At 43.6% G+C, this 15,638-nt stretch overlaps 1 protein-coding gene across 2 annotated transcripts in view; it reads right to left on the bottom strand.

The window, feature by feature from the left end:
• Positions 1–3,795: 3,795 nt before the first annotated feature.
• top3a (DNA topoisomerase III alpha) overlaps positions 3,796–15,638 on the bottom strand; it is a 16,526-nt gene continuing 4,683 nt past the window's right edge. For both annotated transcript variants that reach the window (XM_020587834.1, XM_020587833.1), the window contains exons 6-19: positions 15,129–15,272; positions 14,724–14,894; positions 14,536–14,636; positions 12,310–12,384; positions 11,413–11,495; positions 10,873–11,083; positions 10,353–10,538; positions 10,003–10,132; positions 9,747–9,860; positions 9,474–9,639; positions 9,240–9,386; positions 8,586–8,708; positions 4,929–5,635; positions 3,796–4,638 (exon numbers count right to left, since the gene is read on the bottom strand). In XM_020587834.1, coding sequence (XP_020443490.1) covers positions 4,469–4,638; positions 4,929–5,635; positions 8,586–8,708; positions 9,240–9,386; positions 9,474–9,639; positions 9,747–9,860; positions 10,003–10,132; positions 10,353–10,538; positions 10,873–11,083; positions 11,413–11,495; positions 12,310–12,384; positions 14,536–14,636; positions 14,724–14,894; positions 15,129–15,272 — 2,528 coding nt within the window. In that variant the 3' untranslated portion in view covers positions 3,796–4,468. The remainder of the gene's footprint in view (positions 4,639–4,928; positions 5,636–8,585; positions 8,709–9,239; positions 9,387–9,473; positions 9,640–9,746; positions 9,861–10,002; positions 10,133–10,352; positions 10,539–10,872; positions 11,084–11,412; positions 11,496–12,309; positions 12,385–14,535; positions 14,637–14,723; positions 14,895–15,128; positions 15,273–15,638) is intronic.

Genomic DNA, 15,638 nt, shown 5'->3' with positions numbered 1-15,638 from the left:
CCCCTTTGCATTGCGTAGGGCCAAGCCCCCAGTGTACGTGCACGCGCTCACGAGGACGCGCACGCAAATTAGAAATGTGCAGGAAGAGGGGCGGAGGAGGAGGAGGAGGAGGGTCAAAACAAGGTTATTACGAAACCAAGGGTGGAGGGGAGGGGCTGCTGCATGCCAATGGCTTTAGGAACATTTTTCTGTTCAAACTATTAAAAAAAGACGCAAAGATACGTCAATTTAGTTCACTGGTATTTTCAGTTCTAGGCTAAACTTCAAAAAACATTTTAATAAAGGTCTGAAGTGACTTGACTTTGTGTTGTTTTAATTCTTTATTTATTATTTTTTTAAACTTTAACATAGCCTATTGGTGCTATTTTAAACAGTTTGACAGCAGCCTCTTAGCTTAGCTTAGCATAAAGACTGGAAACGGGGAAACAGCTAGCCCGATAAAACCCATGTACAACCACCTCTTAAGCTAACACCTTATATCTTGTTTGTTTAGTCAGAATAAAGAACAAACAGTAAAATTGATAATTTGCCTTTTTATGATGCATAAAATGAGAAATTCTCATTTTTACACTTTTTTGTGTGGGTTAAACAACTTAAGTGTTTTAACCTATGGGGTTCATTACCTTTGGACAGAACCAGCTGTTGCTCCTGTTTTTATGCTAAGCTAAGTGGGTCCTGGCTGTAGCCCTAACAAATAGAACGACATTCATTTCAGTCATAGCCTCAAAATGTGACCACTAGTGACTGATCCAGAGGCCTTCTGCTCTTTCACAGGTGACTCCAGCCTGAACTTGAAATGGTGTGAGCCTGTGTGTTTTTATGTATCGGCAGTAGACGCAGGAATGATCTGAATCTGCAGTGAAAATAAAAGCCTTACTTCACTTTCTGTCCACCCCTCCAGCCGTGTTTGATCCAAATATGGAACTGAACAACTAAACACTGAGTGAAAGTCTTAATTTTGCATCCTGAATGCTAAGCAACCTCGCTACAGAGTGGTGCGCTGGAAACACAGATCTTAGTGATGATACTGACTGCATTTACATTTATATTGACCAGGTACTGATTTCTACAGTGTCTGCTCAGTGTTGTGCTAATCTTTATACCTGAACATCTGCACCGGCCCCCAGGGGAAACGGCTCATAAAGGTGAAGTGAGAACTGTGGAAAAACAGCCCACAGTCCTGTTATCTCTCATTTAGGCTGGTGTGGATCAGTTTACAGGAGAACGCCGTAGCACACTCACCCGGTCCGCGGTCTCTCTGCACCTGGAACACCTTCATCACTCACGGGTAGTGGGTGTCATAGCAACTGTTTCTATGGTGACCGCTGGAAAGCTGGATGATGACGACGAGACAGGATGAAGTGCTCATAAATGGCTCAGGGCTTAAGAGCGACTCGCACCTACTGACCCTACTGTGACCTTTGACCTCAGATCATAGAAACAGCCTGAACAGAAATTCTTAGAATAATCTTCTGGTGACGGTGGATTTAAATTAAAGCTGCAGCTAGTGAATATTTTCATAATCAGTCAGTCAATCATCCATTTAGTTTCTTTATTAATTATATATGTTTATACAAAGTTCTTATCATTGTGACTGTCCATATCTATTGTTTTGGTTTATTCTGTGCACACGACATCTGTTGCAGAGAAGGAGTCTTTCCTGTAGCTGTGGCCATTTTTCTCTCATTTAAGGTTCTCTGTAATTGTTTTCTGCATCTTTGTATTATTTTCTTTACTCTCTCTGGTTGTTTTGCATTTGTTTGTAGGTGTTGTGAGTCTTTGCAGTCATTTTGCATAACTTTTGGTTATTGTTCACCTTCATGTAGTCATTTTCTGTCTTTACAGTATTTTTGTCACTGCTGTATGTGATTGATATGCTCCTACTTGTGGTCATTCTCCATATGGTTGTAGTCATTTCGCAGGTCTTTGTACTATTTTGTGTCTCTTTGTAGCTGTTTTGAGTCTTTGTCATAGTTTTTCATTCCTTTGTTGCTGCTTTGTGTCTATTATCATTTTGTGTTGTAGGTTTGTCTGTTTCAAGTCATTCAGTTGACTTTTCCGACAAACAGAGAGTTTGGTGATTTTACCTTGCACTGTGGTGTTTTAATATTCTGAGACACCTTCAGAGGATCTTCATTAATGCTGGATGTTCATACAGCTGCGGTCATTTCTATGCAGTTATGAGTTCACCGTGCTTCATGGTGCTGCACCAGTGAACCCGCAAGGACGCAGTAACGGGATGAAATCAGCGCTTTTCCCGCAAGGAGGGGGTTATCGCTGCGATTTATAAAAGAAACACGGCGATCACATGACTGGTAATCTACCCGGATACTGGTGTAGCGGAGCAGGGAGCTGAGGATGGAGCTGCTAAGACAACACGGATCACAGCTCTCTCTCCCACCCACGTTATGACTCACGTATGACTCACCAAACGTGCCAGTAAGCACATCAGCTCCACTTCTCTGGAATATCAACAGAGGAAAAAAATCAGGCTAACTTACAGCCTCATACCGGGAATCCATGCGTTTCTGATTTACGACCCTTTGTCTTGACCCCGTGAGGCCCCGGGGCGCGCACTGCACACGGCAGTGAACAGAGGCGGCACTTCTGGGAAACGAAACTATCGCAGTCCTACTGGAAAACACGCAAAGCTGCAACTTTTGTTTCTCTGTAAGCGTGTATGATCAGTAGATATTTTTGCAACTGGCTTGTTATCCCTCAGTGTTTGGCCTCAATTAGCAGGTTTCTGCAGTGCACACAGCGCCTGAACGCACATGGTCACCAACACCAGTCTTCTGTACAATCTGAGGTGTTTTATTCTGATTCATGCCAGTGAACACACCACCGGGGTCGTTAGGCCCCTTTAAACTCACACATCCTGGTTTTAAACAAACTGATTCATGACAATAACATGGAAACAACTGATTTGTTCTAATCCTGAACGTCAAAGCAAAACACAAGCTGAGGCGCAGTGGTCAGGGTCCGTACACCACGGCGCGCACGTATGCACGACTTAGTTGGTACACTGCAGGGCGCACGAAACAGTGGGCTGAGGAACGTGACAGGGACTAAGTTAAGTTTAGGGCGAGACAGGTCAGATCTGGCTGTAGCTGGTACACAAAACGCTGTTGCATTATACATCACACATAGCTGTTTATGTTAGTGTTGGACTGTTAGCTCTGCATTTAATGACTAACCTCTAACAGATGTGCTGCTCTGGCCACAGACCAAATGATGTTTGTTTTATTTATATTTAACAAACAGGTGAATTTGAGGCAGGAGGGGAAAATGTGGAGCCAGGTGTGTGACCAGCCATCCGCCACACAACACATATCGATATGTTATGTGGCCTGATGAGTTACAAAAACGATTAGATTGTGTTTGGAGTATTTTTACAGTGTGGTAATGACACCTTTACTTACAGTAAGTCAGGTATTTCTTTCACCACCACTGAGGACAGAAAATAAGATCATACAGTATAAATGTACACTTTGCTCAAATTAAAGTCAGTTCTCAGTAATGTAATGCAGCCTACCAGGTTTTTACAGCTCATAAGAAATAAACGTTTTATATATTTACTTGTTATATTACACACAGAGGTTCTGAGTTTGGTTTCTTTCCAAAGTTTACTTGGCTGAAAGCTGAAGAGTAAAAAAACAAAACAAAAACAAAACCACAGGAATGCGAAACCGAAAGGCAGTTGACTCAGTATAAAACCAAAACCAAAAGCACCAGGACAAAAATACAAAATAAATAAAACCAACACTCACAGCATCAACCTCTGTCATGACAGTAAGAGCACTGACAACCACGGAGGGTGACAGAATATTAAAGTTTATTAGCATTCATCGAGTCAGCCAGGTTTGTTTTATCATACAGGTTTTCTATAAAATATACATTTATTCTTTAAAAGCAGCATCAGCGCCCGAGTCACCGTCCTCCAGTTCAGACCGACAGTCCAAACAGTTGTGTCTAGCATACATCTGTGCTGCAGTGAGCTTTACAGGAAAAGTCTGACATCTCGGGAAATTAGACTATTAAGCTTGTTCACTTAAACCTCGTAATATGTGAAATGTATTTTTTCCTTCAGTTTAGGTGCAGATTAAACATATAAGATCTAACATGTTAATCAGTGAGCTGTGGAGGAGACTTTATGCTAAGCTAAACAGCTGCTGGCTCCACATATACCGTATGAGGTGTTGATCATCTTAACTCTCAGCAAAAAAAAATCTCATTTCCTAAGATCCTAAATTCCTTTAAGGATCCTTGGATGGATTCTGCATCAAGCTGGACCAAACAGACACAGCAGATTAACTCAATCCCAACAATGAGCCTGACTTTCCCTCCAAGGCCAGGAGAGGGGCGTCTATCCGAGAGGAGGAGGTCCACCCCTCGAGTTTCTGTATATTTGAAAAGAAAATTCCAGTAACTCCACATCGCAGCTTCACAGTCAGTGTCTAGCCAGCTGTCACCGCTGGGGACAGGTGTTGCGGGTGTGTCCCGGCATATGGCAGATACCACAGGTGCGAGGTCTCTTAGCAGTGGGAGGTTTGCTAGCAGTGTCATCTCCTGTCGGCCTCCTCCCGTTCCTCCCGTTCCTCCCTTCGTCTCCACTGTAAAATCCACCACTGAAACCACCTGGCACAACAGAGGTGAACACAGCACAAGGAGGTTAGAGGTCAGTGCAAAAAACACAAGATGTTTCTGTTCTTTGTCATTAAGAGAAGATGTAGGTGGGAAAGATCTCACTCTCTCACTCTGTATGACCTGAGTGTACATCCTCTCTGCTTTTTATTAAGATATTTTTAATAATATCTTAGAAACATGGAAAACTTTAGTTTAGACATTTAGCTGTGATGATTAAGGTTAGGACTTAGAGATTGCATTCGGCCAGTGAGAAACCAAACGTGTGTGTGCGTGAGCCTTGCCTGGCGGAGGTACGTTCTCGTCAGCCCACTGGAAGAAGCCACACTGCTGCTCTCTTGGCTTCCCGCAGGTGTGGAACATTCGGCCCTTGTTCGGCCCGTCCTTCTGCACAGTGCGTGTCGCTGCTGTCTCATTACAGTTACACATGCTCTGGCCTGCACGTCCTCCTGCACCCCTGCATCCTGCAGATGTGTTCCTGAACCCCAGTGAGGGTCTTGGAGGCTGGGAGGTCCTCGGTGCTGCAGGTGGAGGCCCTCTGCTCTGTGGTGCCCCCTGCTGACTTGATTGATCTGCCCACAGAAAGAAGTTGCAGCTCCCAGCGTTGCACTTGTAGAACTGACGCCCCTGGTTGGGACCGTCTTTACGCACCGTGAGGAGGAGTGCAGCCTGCCCACAGTTACACACGATCACATCGTTGCTGCTGTCTACACTGCCACTGCTGCCAGCTGGTGGAGGTCGAGGCTGCGGGATCCAGGAGGGGACAAGAGGGCGGGAAGCTTGTGGATTGGACTGTGGAGCTCTGGGTGGCTCTGGTCTGAGGGGCTGTGGGTCATCTCCTCTTCCTCCCCCTCCTCCTCCTCCTCCTGCTGCTCGGAGGTATTTCAGGTCCAGCACCTCTCTGAGCGTCTCGTCACATCCACCGATGCAGCTGACAAATTCCAAAGGCATCATGGGAGGGAGGCTGCCCCTGCGGAACTTGAACTTCAACCTAAAGGACAGAGAACAAACAGGGGATAGACCAACAATAAAATGAGCTGTGGGTCTGAACCCAAACCCAGCTGTCATTCAAACAGAGACCTAAATACAGTAAATCCAATTTTATTAATATAACACCAAATCACAACAAAGGTCATCTCAGAACAAAGTAAGGTCTAGACCTCACTACTATTATTATTATTATTACTGTAGAGAAAGACCTGAACTGGTACAACTGAACTGATGAGCTGATATCCTGCTTCCTAAAGGCCTCGACTATACTCTAATGCTTTTAAACAACAAAACACCATGACACCACATTTATTTGCATTTTCTGTCTTTCAGCCCGGTATGAAACTGTCAACACAGCAGCAGTGCCTGCTGTAATTGTTTTAAACATTTGTGAATTTAAAACAATAGTTTTTAATAAAGCCACTGTTAATACACCATCAGTAAACACTGTGTGTTATACATGAAAGCGAAAGGTGACTTGTATCATAAGTGAAGATACAGCACACGTCCCTCGGTTCGCCGGCCTGGTGTATGATGTGATCTTTTGGAAATGTCAGAAAATAACAGCATCCTGGATAATGACATGTAAATAACTGTGACAAATACTCGATTGTGAGTGTATGATGTGATCTTTTGGAAATGTCTGTGACAAATACTAGATTGTGAAGTATCAGTAAATTCCGCGGTGCAGTACCTGTGTAATTTTTCTGAGACAAGTGTGATGGGAAGTGAAAGATATCTGGTTCAAAAATTACTAAGAGCTGGTAAAAAGGCTGTTTCAAGGAACTGGAGGTTGTGCAGCCACTGACAATGGAACAATTAATTATCAAAGAAATCTTACTGACAGAGAAACCGATGCGCATCTTGAAACCACCGAGGACGCAAATAGAAGAGAAGCAAGACAAACAGTGTACATGACTCTAAATGAAGGAAGTGTAAAAGAAAGCACTAATAAAAATACTCAAACAGGTGATGGATGTATTATCCCAGGCAGTACTGTTCGATGTTCCAGAGGTGGAAAGTAACTAAGTACATTTACTTAAGTACTATGCTAAAGTTCAGTTTTGAGGTATGTGTACTTTTGAGTATTTTCACTGCCCAGCTGTATGAGAAGTACTTCAGATTATAAGTATTATAAGATAGTTAACATTAGCTCCACCTTTAACCAGCTGCAACATTAAAGTGATCAACACAATGATGGATCAATAATTTTAATCCACTAATATAAAATATAAGAATGTGAAACGGGCCATCCTGCATCCTTTAACTTGTGGTATGTTAACTGTATTTTGTTGTTAAAAACACTGTGCATGACTAAAGACAAGTCAAAAAGAGGTTGAAGGAACCTTTTACTATATGTGACAAAGTTGGGATAATGCAGCGAGTTGCCGTGGTGATCAGCGAGGCGGCGGCGGCGGCAGCAAGCAGCAGTTTAATCCTACACATGTGCTACGAGCAATGTCTAAACTTGGTCAACAAGCTGACATGTGAGTGATATTGTTTGAGTAAGTGCTGTAGATCAACTCTGAGCTCTGTACCAGATTGGTTGCTACGGTAACGGATGCTGGTGTGGAGCACTTTGGCTCGCTGCTAGCGAGCGCGCCCTATATTTGGATTGAGCTGAGGCACGTGCTCAAGGGGTTAACGCCTACTTGTGTAAACAAGAATTTTGACAAGTTTCTCATGCTGCTGAAGCCACTGAGAGCTTCGGCTGTGTTTGTTGGCGTGCGCACACAGCTGAGGGCGCCTACACATGCTTTGTAGCAATCTCACAAGTGTAATCTGTGTGTTCGTGGCAAACAAAGGTTGAAGTGACCACTGATAATAAGATGTGTGCATGTATTGTGTAGTTCCTTTAAGTTTGAACTGTCCAGAGAGGACACGATGTGGAACCAAAGGATCTCTAACACAGTGCACAGTAAAACCAAACCAGCGGGGCAGTGAAATTCAAACTAATGTCAAAGACTGAATTAGTTCTTCATTGGGTTAATATGTTAACCTGGAACTGCCAGAGGAGCCTTTGTTGGGTGTGTATGTAAAAAGCTCTGGTTTAAATAAATTGATCTCCCTCTGTGTTCAAACATTCTGAGGAGCCTCTGTGATAGACTGTCATCTGTTAATCTCCACTGTCTGCCTGGTTATTTGCTTGGAGGAGGATTTCCACTATTTAGTATTGCACTTTCAGACTCACAGGAGAGTGATTCAACATGACCAGAGTCTGCAGCCACACTGCCAGCTCTGTGAGGCTGCGCTGAAGTGTTTCCATGGAGGTCAGATGCACCCACTGCTCTCTGGTGTTGGAGCCACAACTTATTTTCTGACACCGACAATCTGAGGTGTGAACTAGATGGTTTCAAGCATACGGACACCTTAAGGCACAGCGGTGCTTTGAGCTCAGGGCAGCGCACAGATCGAGGCACAGCTGAGGATGGGAATGTTGTTAGTTTTGCAGGTATTTGGTCATAAATCCATGTCACTTTCGGCTTCTCCCGTTTAGGGGTCGCCACAGTGAATCTTTAGGGCCTTTTCAAATACCTGGATTAGCCCTCCTGGGACTTAGCTTCCCCCCAAGTCTGCCACCTTTACACGTCCGATATGTTGTCCTTCATGCTTTTGCTTCTGTTATTTATCATCATATCTAGAATCCCCATGCTCCTCCACCTGTTGAGCCTCTGAGACTAGCTGGCTAATGCTAACACTGTTGTCATCTGTGAGGGGGTTTTTGTTCACAGTATGCTGCTCAGCTGACTCCTGTTATTAGGCTGAAGGGAAGCTATGGCCAACAAGGAGCGGTTTGGTAGTCAGTGTAGGGAGCTCCGAAACTAGGTTGTTATTTGCATGACTGCTTGGCTGGACGTCAATTCTAATGGTGTTCAGTATTTGAATGTAAAGTTTCCAGATCTGTGAAGTGAAAGCGGTGAAAGGTGATCCAGTATAAAGTAAAAACTCACATGTGAATGGGCCATGGCTGACAGGTGGGACACACGCTGTCATCTCTGGTGACGTCCAGCACTGTGTCAGGGAACCACACCACTGTCTTACAGGCTGGGTAACCCACACAGGACAGGTACTTACTGCAGGGGACAGACACACAGAGGAATAGGGAGGACAGCAGAGACAGCACACAAAGGGTCAGAGAGGGAGCCAAGAGGCTAATGAGCTATTTTAATCTTATGGCAGCCTATTTACAGCACGTTTTCCAGAGCATGCTTAGCTCGACGTGATAATCCATCACAGCGAATATTTACTCAGTATTACTTTTGTGGAGGGTGCATGTATGTATTCAGGGCCCGGGGATGAAAGCTAGAGCTTGTGGGTATATTCAATAAAAATCAGAGTTGGCTGCTGAGAATTTTTATCTACAAGCTGTGAAAACATGGATGTCTAAGAATAATACAGTATAAATTTCACAGATGTCAACTTTCTGCCAAATAAGTTTTATGACACCGAAAAAGAAAGTCAAACTAAAAATGAATACTGCTTTGTGTAGTTAACTCTTTTGTGGGGGACGAGGAGATAATCATAAGCTGAAGGAGGACTGAGCACCTACACCTAATGACTTGTGATACTAAAGGTTTTAAGCTCCATCTTTGGTCTCGTTTCACCTGTTTCCCTCCCTCTTCTTCTTCAGCACCATGTCCCGCCCACAGTGAGGACACTTCCTGACTGGCAGCGGGATCTCCATGTCCTGCTGCTCTGCTTCGGTGATCTCCTGAGCTGCACCCAGATAAGGCGACAGGGCTTCGTCTAACCTGAGACAACAACAGAAGTCTCCTCATTTGGGTACAGACGGTACGTCAGAAACACACAAACTCATTATGAGGTAGGGCGTGACTAACTTCTTTGCCTTTCTGACGGACTCAATGAAGACAGTCTTGTATTTCTGGATGTGGTGCAGCAGCACACTCTGTTTGTCCTTCCTGCCTTCTGATATGAGCTTGAGATCTGCCTCCAGTTCAGCACGCAGGTTTGGTTTGGACATCTCATAACCCATGGAGTTGTAGCCTAAACAAACACACATGCTAGAATTAATAAGTAATGAGGAAAACAGGGAATGCTGTGCATTCAAGGCTACAGTGTATTGTGATACAGTGTGTACTGTGTGTGTGTACCCTCCACCAGCCCCATGCCGAGCTCTCCGGGGAGAAACCTCTGGTCAGCTGTCAGGCCCACATACATGCGGCTCTTTATAGTCTCAATGTGCTCTGCATGGGTTGCATCTGTGCCTGTAAAACACGGTTCATGCAGTTCGGCTTGCATTAGACACGAAACAGTTCCTCCTGGACAAACAAGTTCTAGGTACACATTTATGATATTTGCGAGTGGCCGACACCACACACACACATTAAAAGCCTGTCTGTACTCTACCAATGCCATGCTTCTCCATCAGTGATATGAGGTCGGCTTCTGTGAGCAGCTGCGGAGGACTCGTCTGTCCGTCCACCATCTCAACAGCAGAGGGCTGGAAATGGGAGCCCTGCTCGTACACTGGGATCACCTGGCACATAAAGAGAGGGTGTACTAGGATATATCACACACCGGCAGCAGGCAACCAGAACACACAACATACTCCAGGTAAGCAGGACATTTCATGTAATTTAGACAGGGTTTTCTAGTTTTTGTTCCATTTTCTGAAGCTTATTGCTTAAACCTTTCTACAGAACAGTAACAAGAACTTAAAACATTGTTCAACTCATCTCAACACGCTCTCAGCTCACCTTGGCGCTCCACCTGTCATACGGGTAAACATCCAGGTAGTTCCTCGCAATGATCATGAGTCCTGACGTGGAGAATTCCTCTTGGGCAATGTCTATGTCCACCACTGTCTCGTGGCCCAAGGCATCCTGGGATACACAGGCCAGGAAGTGCCGCACAATGAACTCATACACACGTCCCTCGTTGCCCTGGACATAGAAGAAACACGTGAGTGAGTGTTTCTAAAAACTCTAATGTATGTAGGCACATTTCTAAAACGTGCCTACATACATTCTTCTTCTTCTTTACAAGAATGGTGAAATTATCTTGTGCTAGTGTAAATTTTCTGCTGTAGATGATCTGTGAATCCTTTCAGCTGCTTGAAGGGTGTGAAAAGGACCGGTGATGCACAGACAGGCATGCAGCCGATCAGCAGGTTGTGTATTTTATTGGGATCCAAACAGTAAAAAGAAAGAACACACAAAGATCATTTAAAGCTCTAAGTGGTCCACTGTGCTCAAACTGAGCTCCAGTCTTGCAGACCTGCAGTGTATCGGTGTACTTGGTGGGGTGTATGGGAGGGTGGGCTTGGTCAGAGTTCTTCCCCTGCCGCGGGTTGGGACCCCCAGGCTGCTCGAGCACCCGCTGGGCAAACGTCCCCCACACCGGGCTTTGAGTCTGCTGCTCCACCAGGGGGCCGAGAACCAGAGTTGCGGGGAAAATGTTTGTCTCTGTGCGGGGGTAGCTGATAAACCTGAACAGAACGATACCACACATAATTACAAGAAGAACTCAGAGGAACTGCTTTGGAACTATGACACTGCTGGTAAACTCATCCATGAGACGCCTGAACTGCCAGATGGCGCCTTCTCATGTACAAAAATAGGAATGTCTTTGAGGTGGTTCAACAATCTGGTAAACAAAAAATACATTTGACCATTTCACTGACACCACAAAGCCTGAAATAAGGTGGCTTCAAGCCAGCTGTCCGACTGAAACGAGTTCAGATGGAAGCTCAAAAATATCAAAGGTTTATAGAGATTTATATTCATATGCTGCTTTTCCTAAACCGCACACACTTACCCCTGGGTATAGAGTTTCTCTGCGATTTTCATGGTCTCTTTGGCGCTTATTCGTAACTTCCGAGAGGCCAGTTTCTCCAGTTCCTGTTGGGTCAGATAAAGAGAAGGACTGTTTATAAAAACAGCAACACTGAAGCCGACATAGTCTATCTGCTATGCTACAGGACAGTTCTATCCACTTTACACCAAAAATAAATGTCTTTAATATGCAGCATATATACAAACCAAAGTGGTCAGCCCTTGTCAAAATGACTAAAATGTCCATTTATGACAGTTTTATTTGTTGTGGTCAACTAATTAACTAGCTAAACTATGAATAAAGGTCCATTTTTAAGAACCAACAACGACTAAACTCAGTACAACAACAAATTTATTTTGGTTTCTTCTGACCAAAGAATGTGCTGGAAATATTCACCACACTTCTTTCTATGTTCTTTGGCAAAGTTTCATTCTGATTTTATGTTGGATGTCGTGTGTAGAGGTTAACTTCACACAACATCCATCACACTACAAGCACCAGTTTCCCCAGATAATCCTTGTGCCGAGTGAGAATCACTTAGTCTGTTTCACAAAACGAGGTTGTGTAAACAGCAAACCGTGTGGCATCCTTTTCAAGGACGGCCACTGCTCCTTCTGTCTTCCTGGCCCTCCTCACCACTGTGTTTCAGCTCATATCCAGTAGCTACTCATGCTCTCTCACCTTTATGAAGTCTCACATGCAACTGGTAAATCAGATCATCTGACTTTTGTTGCACTGAGTTTGAACTCTGGAGCCTGTATTTTCAGTGTAGTCCATCTAACCTGAGGGTCAAACACCCTACACCTGATGTTGCACCGGGGGGGAACGCAGTCCAGCTGTATCCTGTATGTGTGTGTCTGTCTAACTTCATATTCTTACCACGGTGTCCAAAGGCAGCGGTCTCCACTTGCTCTTGGGTTTGCTGGTTACTGAGGTGACTGTTGCTATGGGATCCTGGAAATGAATGAGATAATATTCTCGTGTGCACCTTTTTACATGACGGCTTTTAGCCCATTTTATTCAAGCATTCAAATTTTGTGCTGTGACCTCGTGAGCTATCAGCTGCAGGAGGGGGAGAGGTTACATGTGTGTGGGTGCACTTAATACACCAGCGAGTAGAGGCACACACACAAATCTACAACTCCATGGTGCCTTTCTAGGTGGGGAACATCAACTCTCAGTGTATTTTGCATTTATATTCAATAACTAAACTCATGGATAATCACATTAATATGTTGTTAAGAGGAGCTCACTCCCTCGTGTTGCTCTGCTGCATTTCACTGTGAATACATTTTGTACCTGTTATGCAAAAGCTAAAGTTAGCATTTTTATTTCCTTTTTAAGATGTTATTTTTGCAATTTTATCTTCAATTGCAACAAAAATACAGGAAACACAAAAGAGAGAGGGCTTTGACAACCAAATGTGTAGCTGGGGCATGTACTTCAGTTATAATGTACGGTACACATGTCTCCCTGGACGCCACAGAATCCAGATCGATTTTGGGATGCAGGAATATTTTCAACCTATTTAGCAGTGGAAGAAGACTTTGGTAGCTTGCAGTGTTTTATTCATGGATGCAAATTGGCCTTATCTAACAAATACATACATGTAAAGACAGATCCGATCAGCAGCATCACTACATAAACAAATCTAGGCTGCTAACTTGTGATGGTCACCTGCTTAAGCCTTTAAGTGGTTTGGGACGACTAGCAGTGCTTTAAGCATGTGTGATGTGATAGACAATAATTCAACTGTGACTTTATTTACTTATTTATATCTATTACAGTGTCACAGCGCTTGTCAATCAGATTTATTTGCCTTTTTACCACTATGTATCACTCACAAACCCAAAGGAAGTAGACAAGTTCAGTTTTGAGGGAGCGCTGCTGTACAGGGACGTGCAGTGTTTGTGTTTGTCTGACCTGAGTTTGGCTCCTGATATTCACATCTTGCTCTGTGCAAAACAGTGAAAACTAGCTAAGTGATAATTACATGCTCATCAGCTGTGAGCATCTTGGCAAACTACAAGTGTGAATGTTATTTGTACAACAGTCACAGATTCAGACAAAACCTCCATCCCGTCAGCAGTAACTGAGGCCACACAGGGGCTAAAACAAAAACACGCCGCGGTGGGAGCGGCAGACATAAATATTAAAAGAACAAGAAAATATAGTCACACTCTGACATTGTAAATACACAACGTGTGTGTTATTATCAGACTTCATTACAGTACTGCTGTCATACTTTGTGATGTTACAGATACAATACCGCGTTTCCCTTACGTTGACTAATGTGTGGTGGGCCGCCACAATATCAACACTGACCCTCACATATCCATTTAAAATATGTAGGTTAAATCTTATTTCAGTGTAGTGCTGTGTGTCGTGCACGTGTTCCCTCGGTCCCTCTGTGCCCGCTCTATTCCTCTCTCTCTCTCTCACACACACAAACACATGACGACGAACCGTCTGTGAACAGCTCGTCCTCTACGTGTTTGTCTTTTTTAGCACCGTCGATCGCAGAGATCCAACTCTTCTAATATGTTATTAGCAAGCTAGTAAGGCTGACGTTAGAATACGACTGTTACTGAGCTTCTAGTTAGAAGATCTGATGAAATGGTTAAATAGTTGAAAAGTTTGTGGATTATTTTGAAATGATTTATTTAGTGCAGAGCAGAGTTTATTCTAAAAAATGTTTTAAGATGACATATTTTATGCACTGAATGCTTCAATTCTAATCAAATAAGTCAATGACGTCGTGTTTGACCCCAAACACTGAGGAGTTTTCTAGAGACACAGTCGACCTTGTGTTTGTCATAAGCCAACATAAGAAGAAACTATAACACAAACGAGAGACTAGGAAGCAGATAAGACCAGTAAAAAAACTAAAAGCACTGTTGATAACATAACTAAGAAACTCGACAAAGCCTGGTGACAAAATATATAACATAATAAAATGAATAAATCATTAGGTCTTAAGAAATTTAGATGGTACACAGCCTGATTTAATTCATTATAACTATCGAAAAGCGCACATGACACAACAATGCAAAGATTCATATTAACACAAATCTATAAAACATACACATACAAACAGACGCTCACCTCCATGCAGATCTGGTACAGCACCAGGCAAGCAGTGTGGTTGAAAAGACGGTTTCTTTTCCAGCTGAACTCCACAGTGCCGTCCTCGCCCTCGTGCACCACTGAGAAAAAGACAGACAGGATCAGTGGAATACTAGTGTAAAACCTCTATACTTGCATCTCACCTGGATTTGTGTGATGAGTTGTACCTTTGATCTTATAGAAAGTCTCAGGAATGAAAGCCTGGATGGCTTTGAACAGCTCCACCACAAAGCCCAAAGTGGGAAACTGACAGCTGCCGTATGAGATCAGCTGATTGGCCAGAGCCGCTGGAAAGATCTTCTGCAGGCGGAGCGTCTGAAACCGAGTGAAGGATGCACCTGCAGAGGATGAACACAGGAGAGAACACGAGATCGTATTAAAAACCTAAAGGGATTTTCATTCTGTGACATATTTTCAGATAAACTGTGCCACTATGGGTAAAGTGACATTAAACCACACTCAAGTTCAAGATGCAAAATTGTGATCACTCTGTCTGAACCATTCCCTGTTGGGGCATCTCATAATCCTGAAAGTACAGTTTTAGATGAGCACTGGAGAGCGTGCTACCTCACCTATGCGCAGGTCGAGCTCCTGACGGACATCAACGGCATCACTGATGTTCAAATCCGGCTCCGTTAGAGTCTCGCAGGCTCGCCGAATGGAGTTCGGGGTGATCTCAGAAAACTTTGCCCGAAAAACTTGTAAATTGGGCTTCACTAAAAAAGACACACACTATTATCAGGCGCTATCTGAGGACAAACATGCACAAACCCTGCTATTCTTTGGCCTCACACAGTAAGAGAAACATGGGTAAATCCTGCCCGTAGAAAACAAGAGACAGATATACACAACAAATATAACACACATACACAGTCAGTATACAGTCAGGGAAAAAATGATTTGAACCCCAGCTGATTTTGTAAGTTTGCCCACTAACAAAGAAATGATCAGTCTACAATGTCAATGGTAGGTTTATTTGAACAGTGAGAGACACAACAATAACAAAAAAATCCAGAAAAATGCATTACAAAAAAGTTATACATTAATTTGCATTTTCATGAATGAAATAAGTATTTGATCCC

The sequence above is a fragment of the Monopterus albus genome, unplaced genomic scaffold, assembly GCF_001952655.1.
Source record: "Monopterus albus unplaced genomic scaffold, M_albus_1.0 scaffold483.1, whole genome shotgun sequence".
Lineage (NCBI taxonomy): Eukaryota > Metazoa > Chordata > Actinopteri > Synbranchiformes > Synbranchidae > Monopterus > Monopterus albus.
The sequence above is the reverse complement of the archived record's forward strand: the minus strand, read 5'-3'. Positions and strand labels throughout refer to the sequence as shown.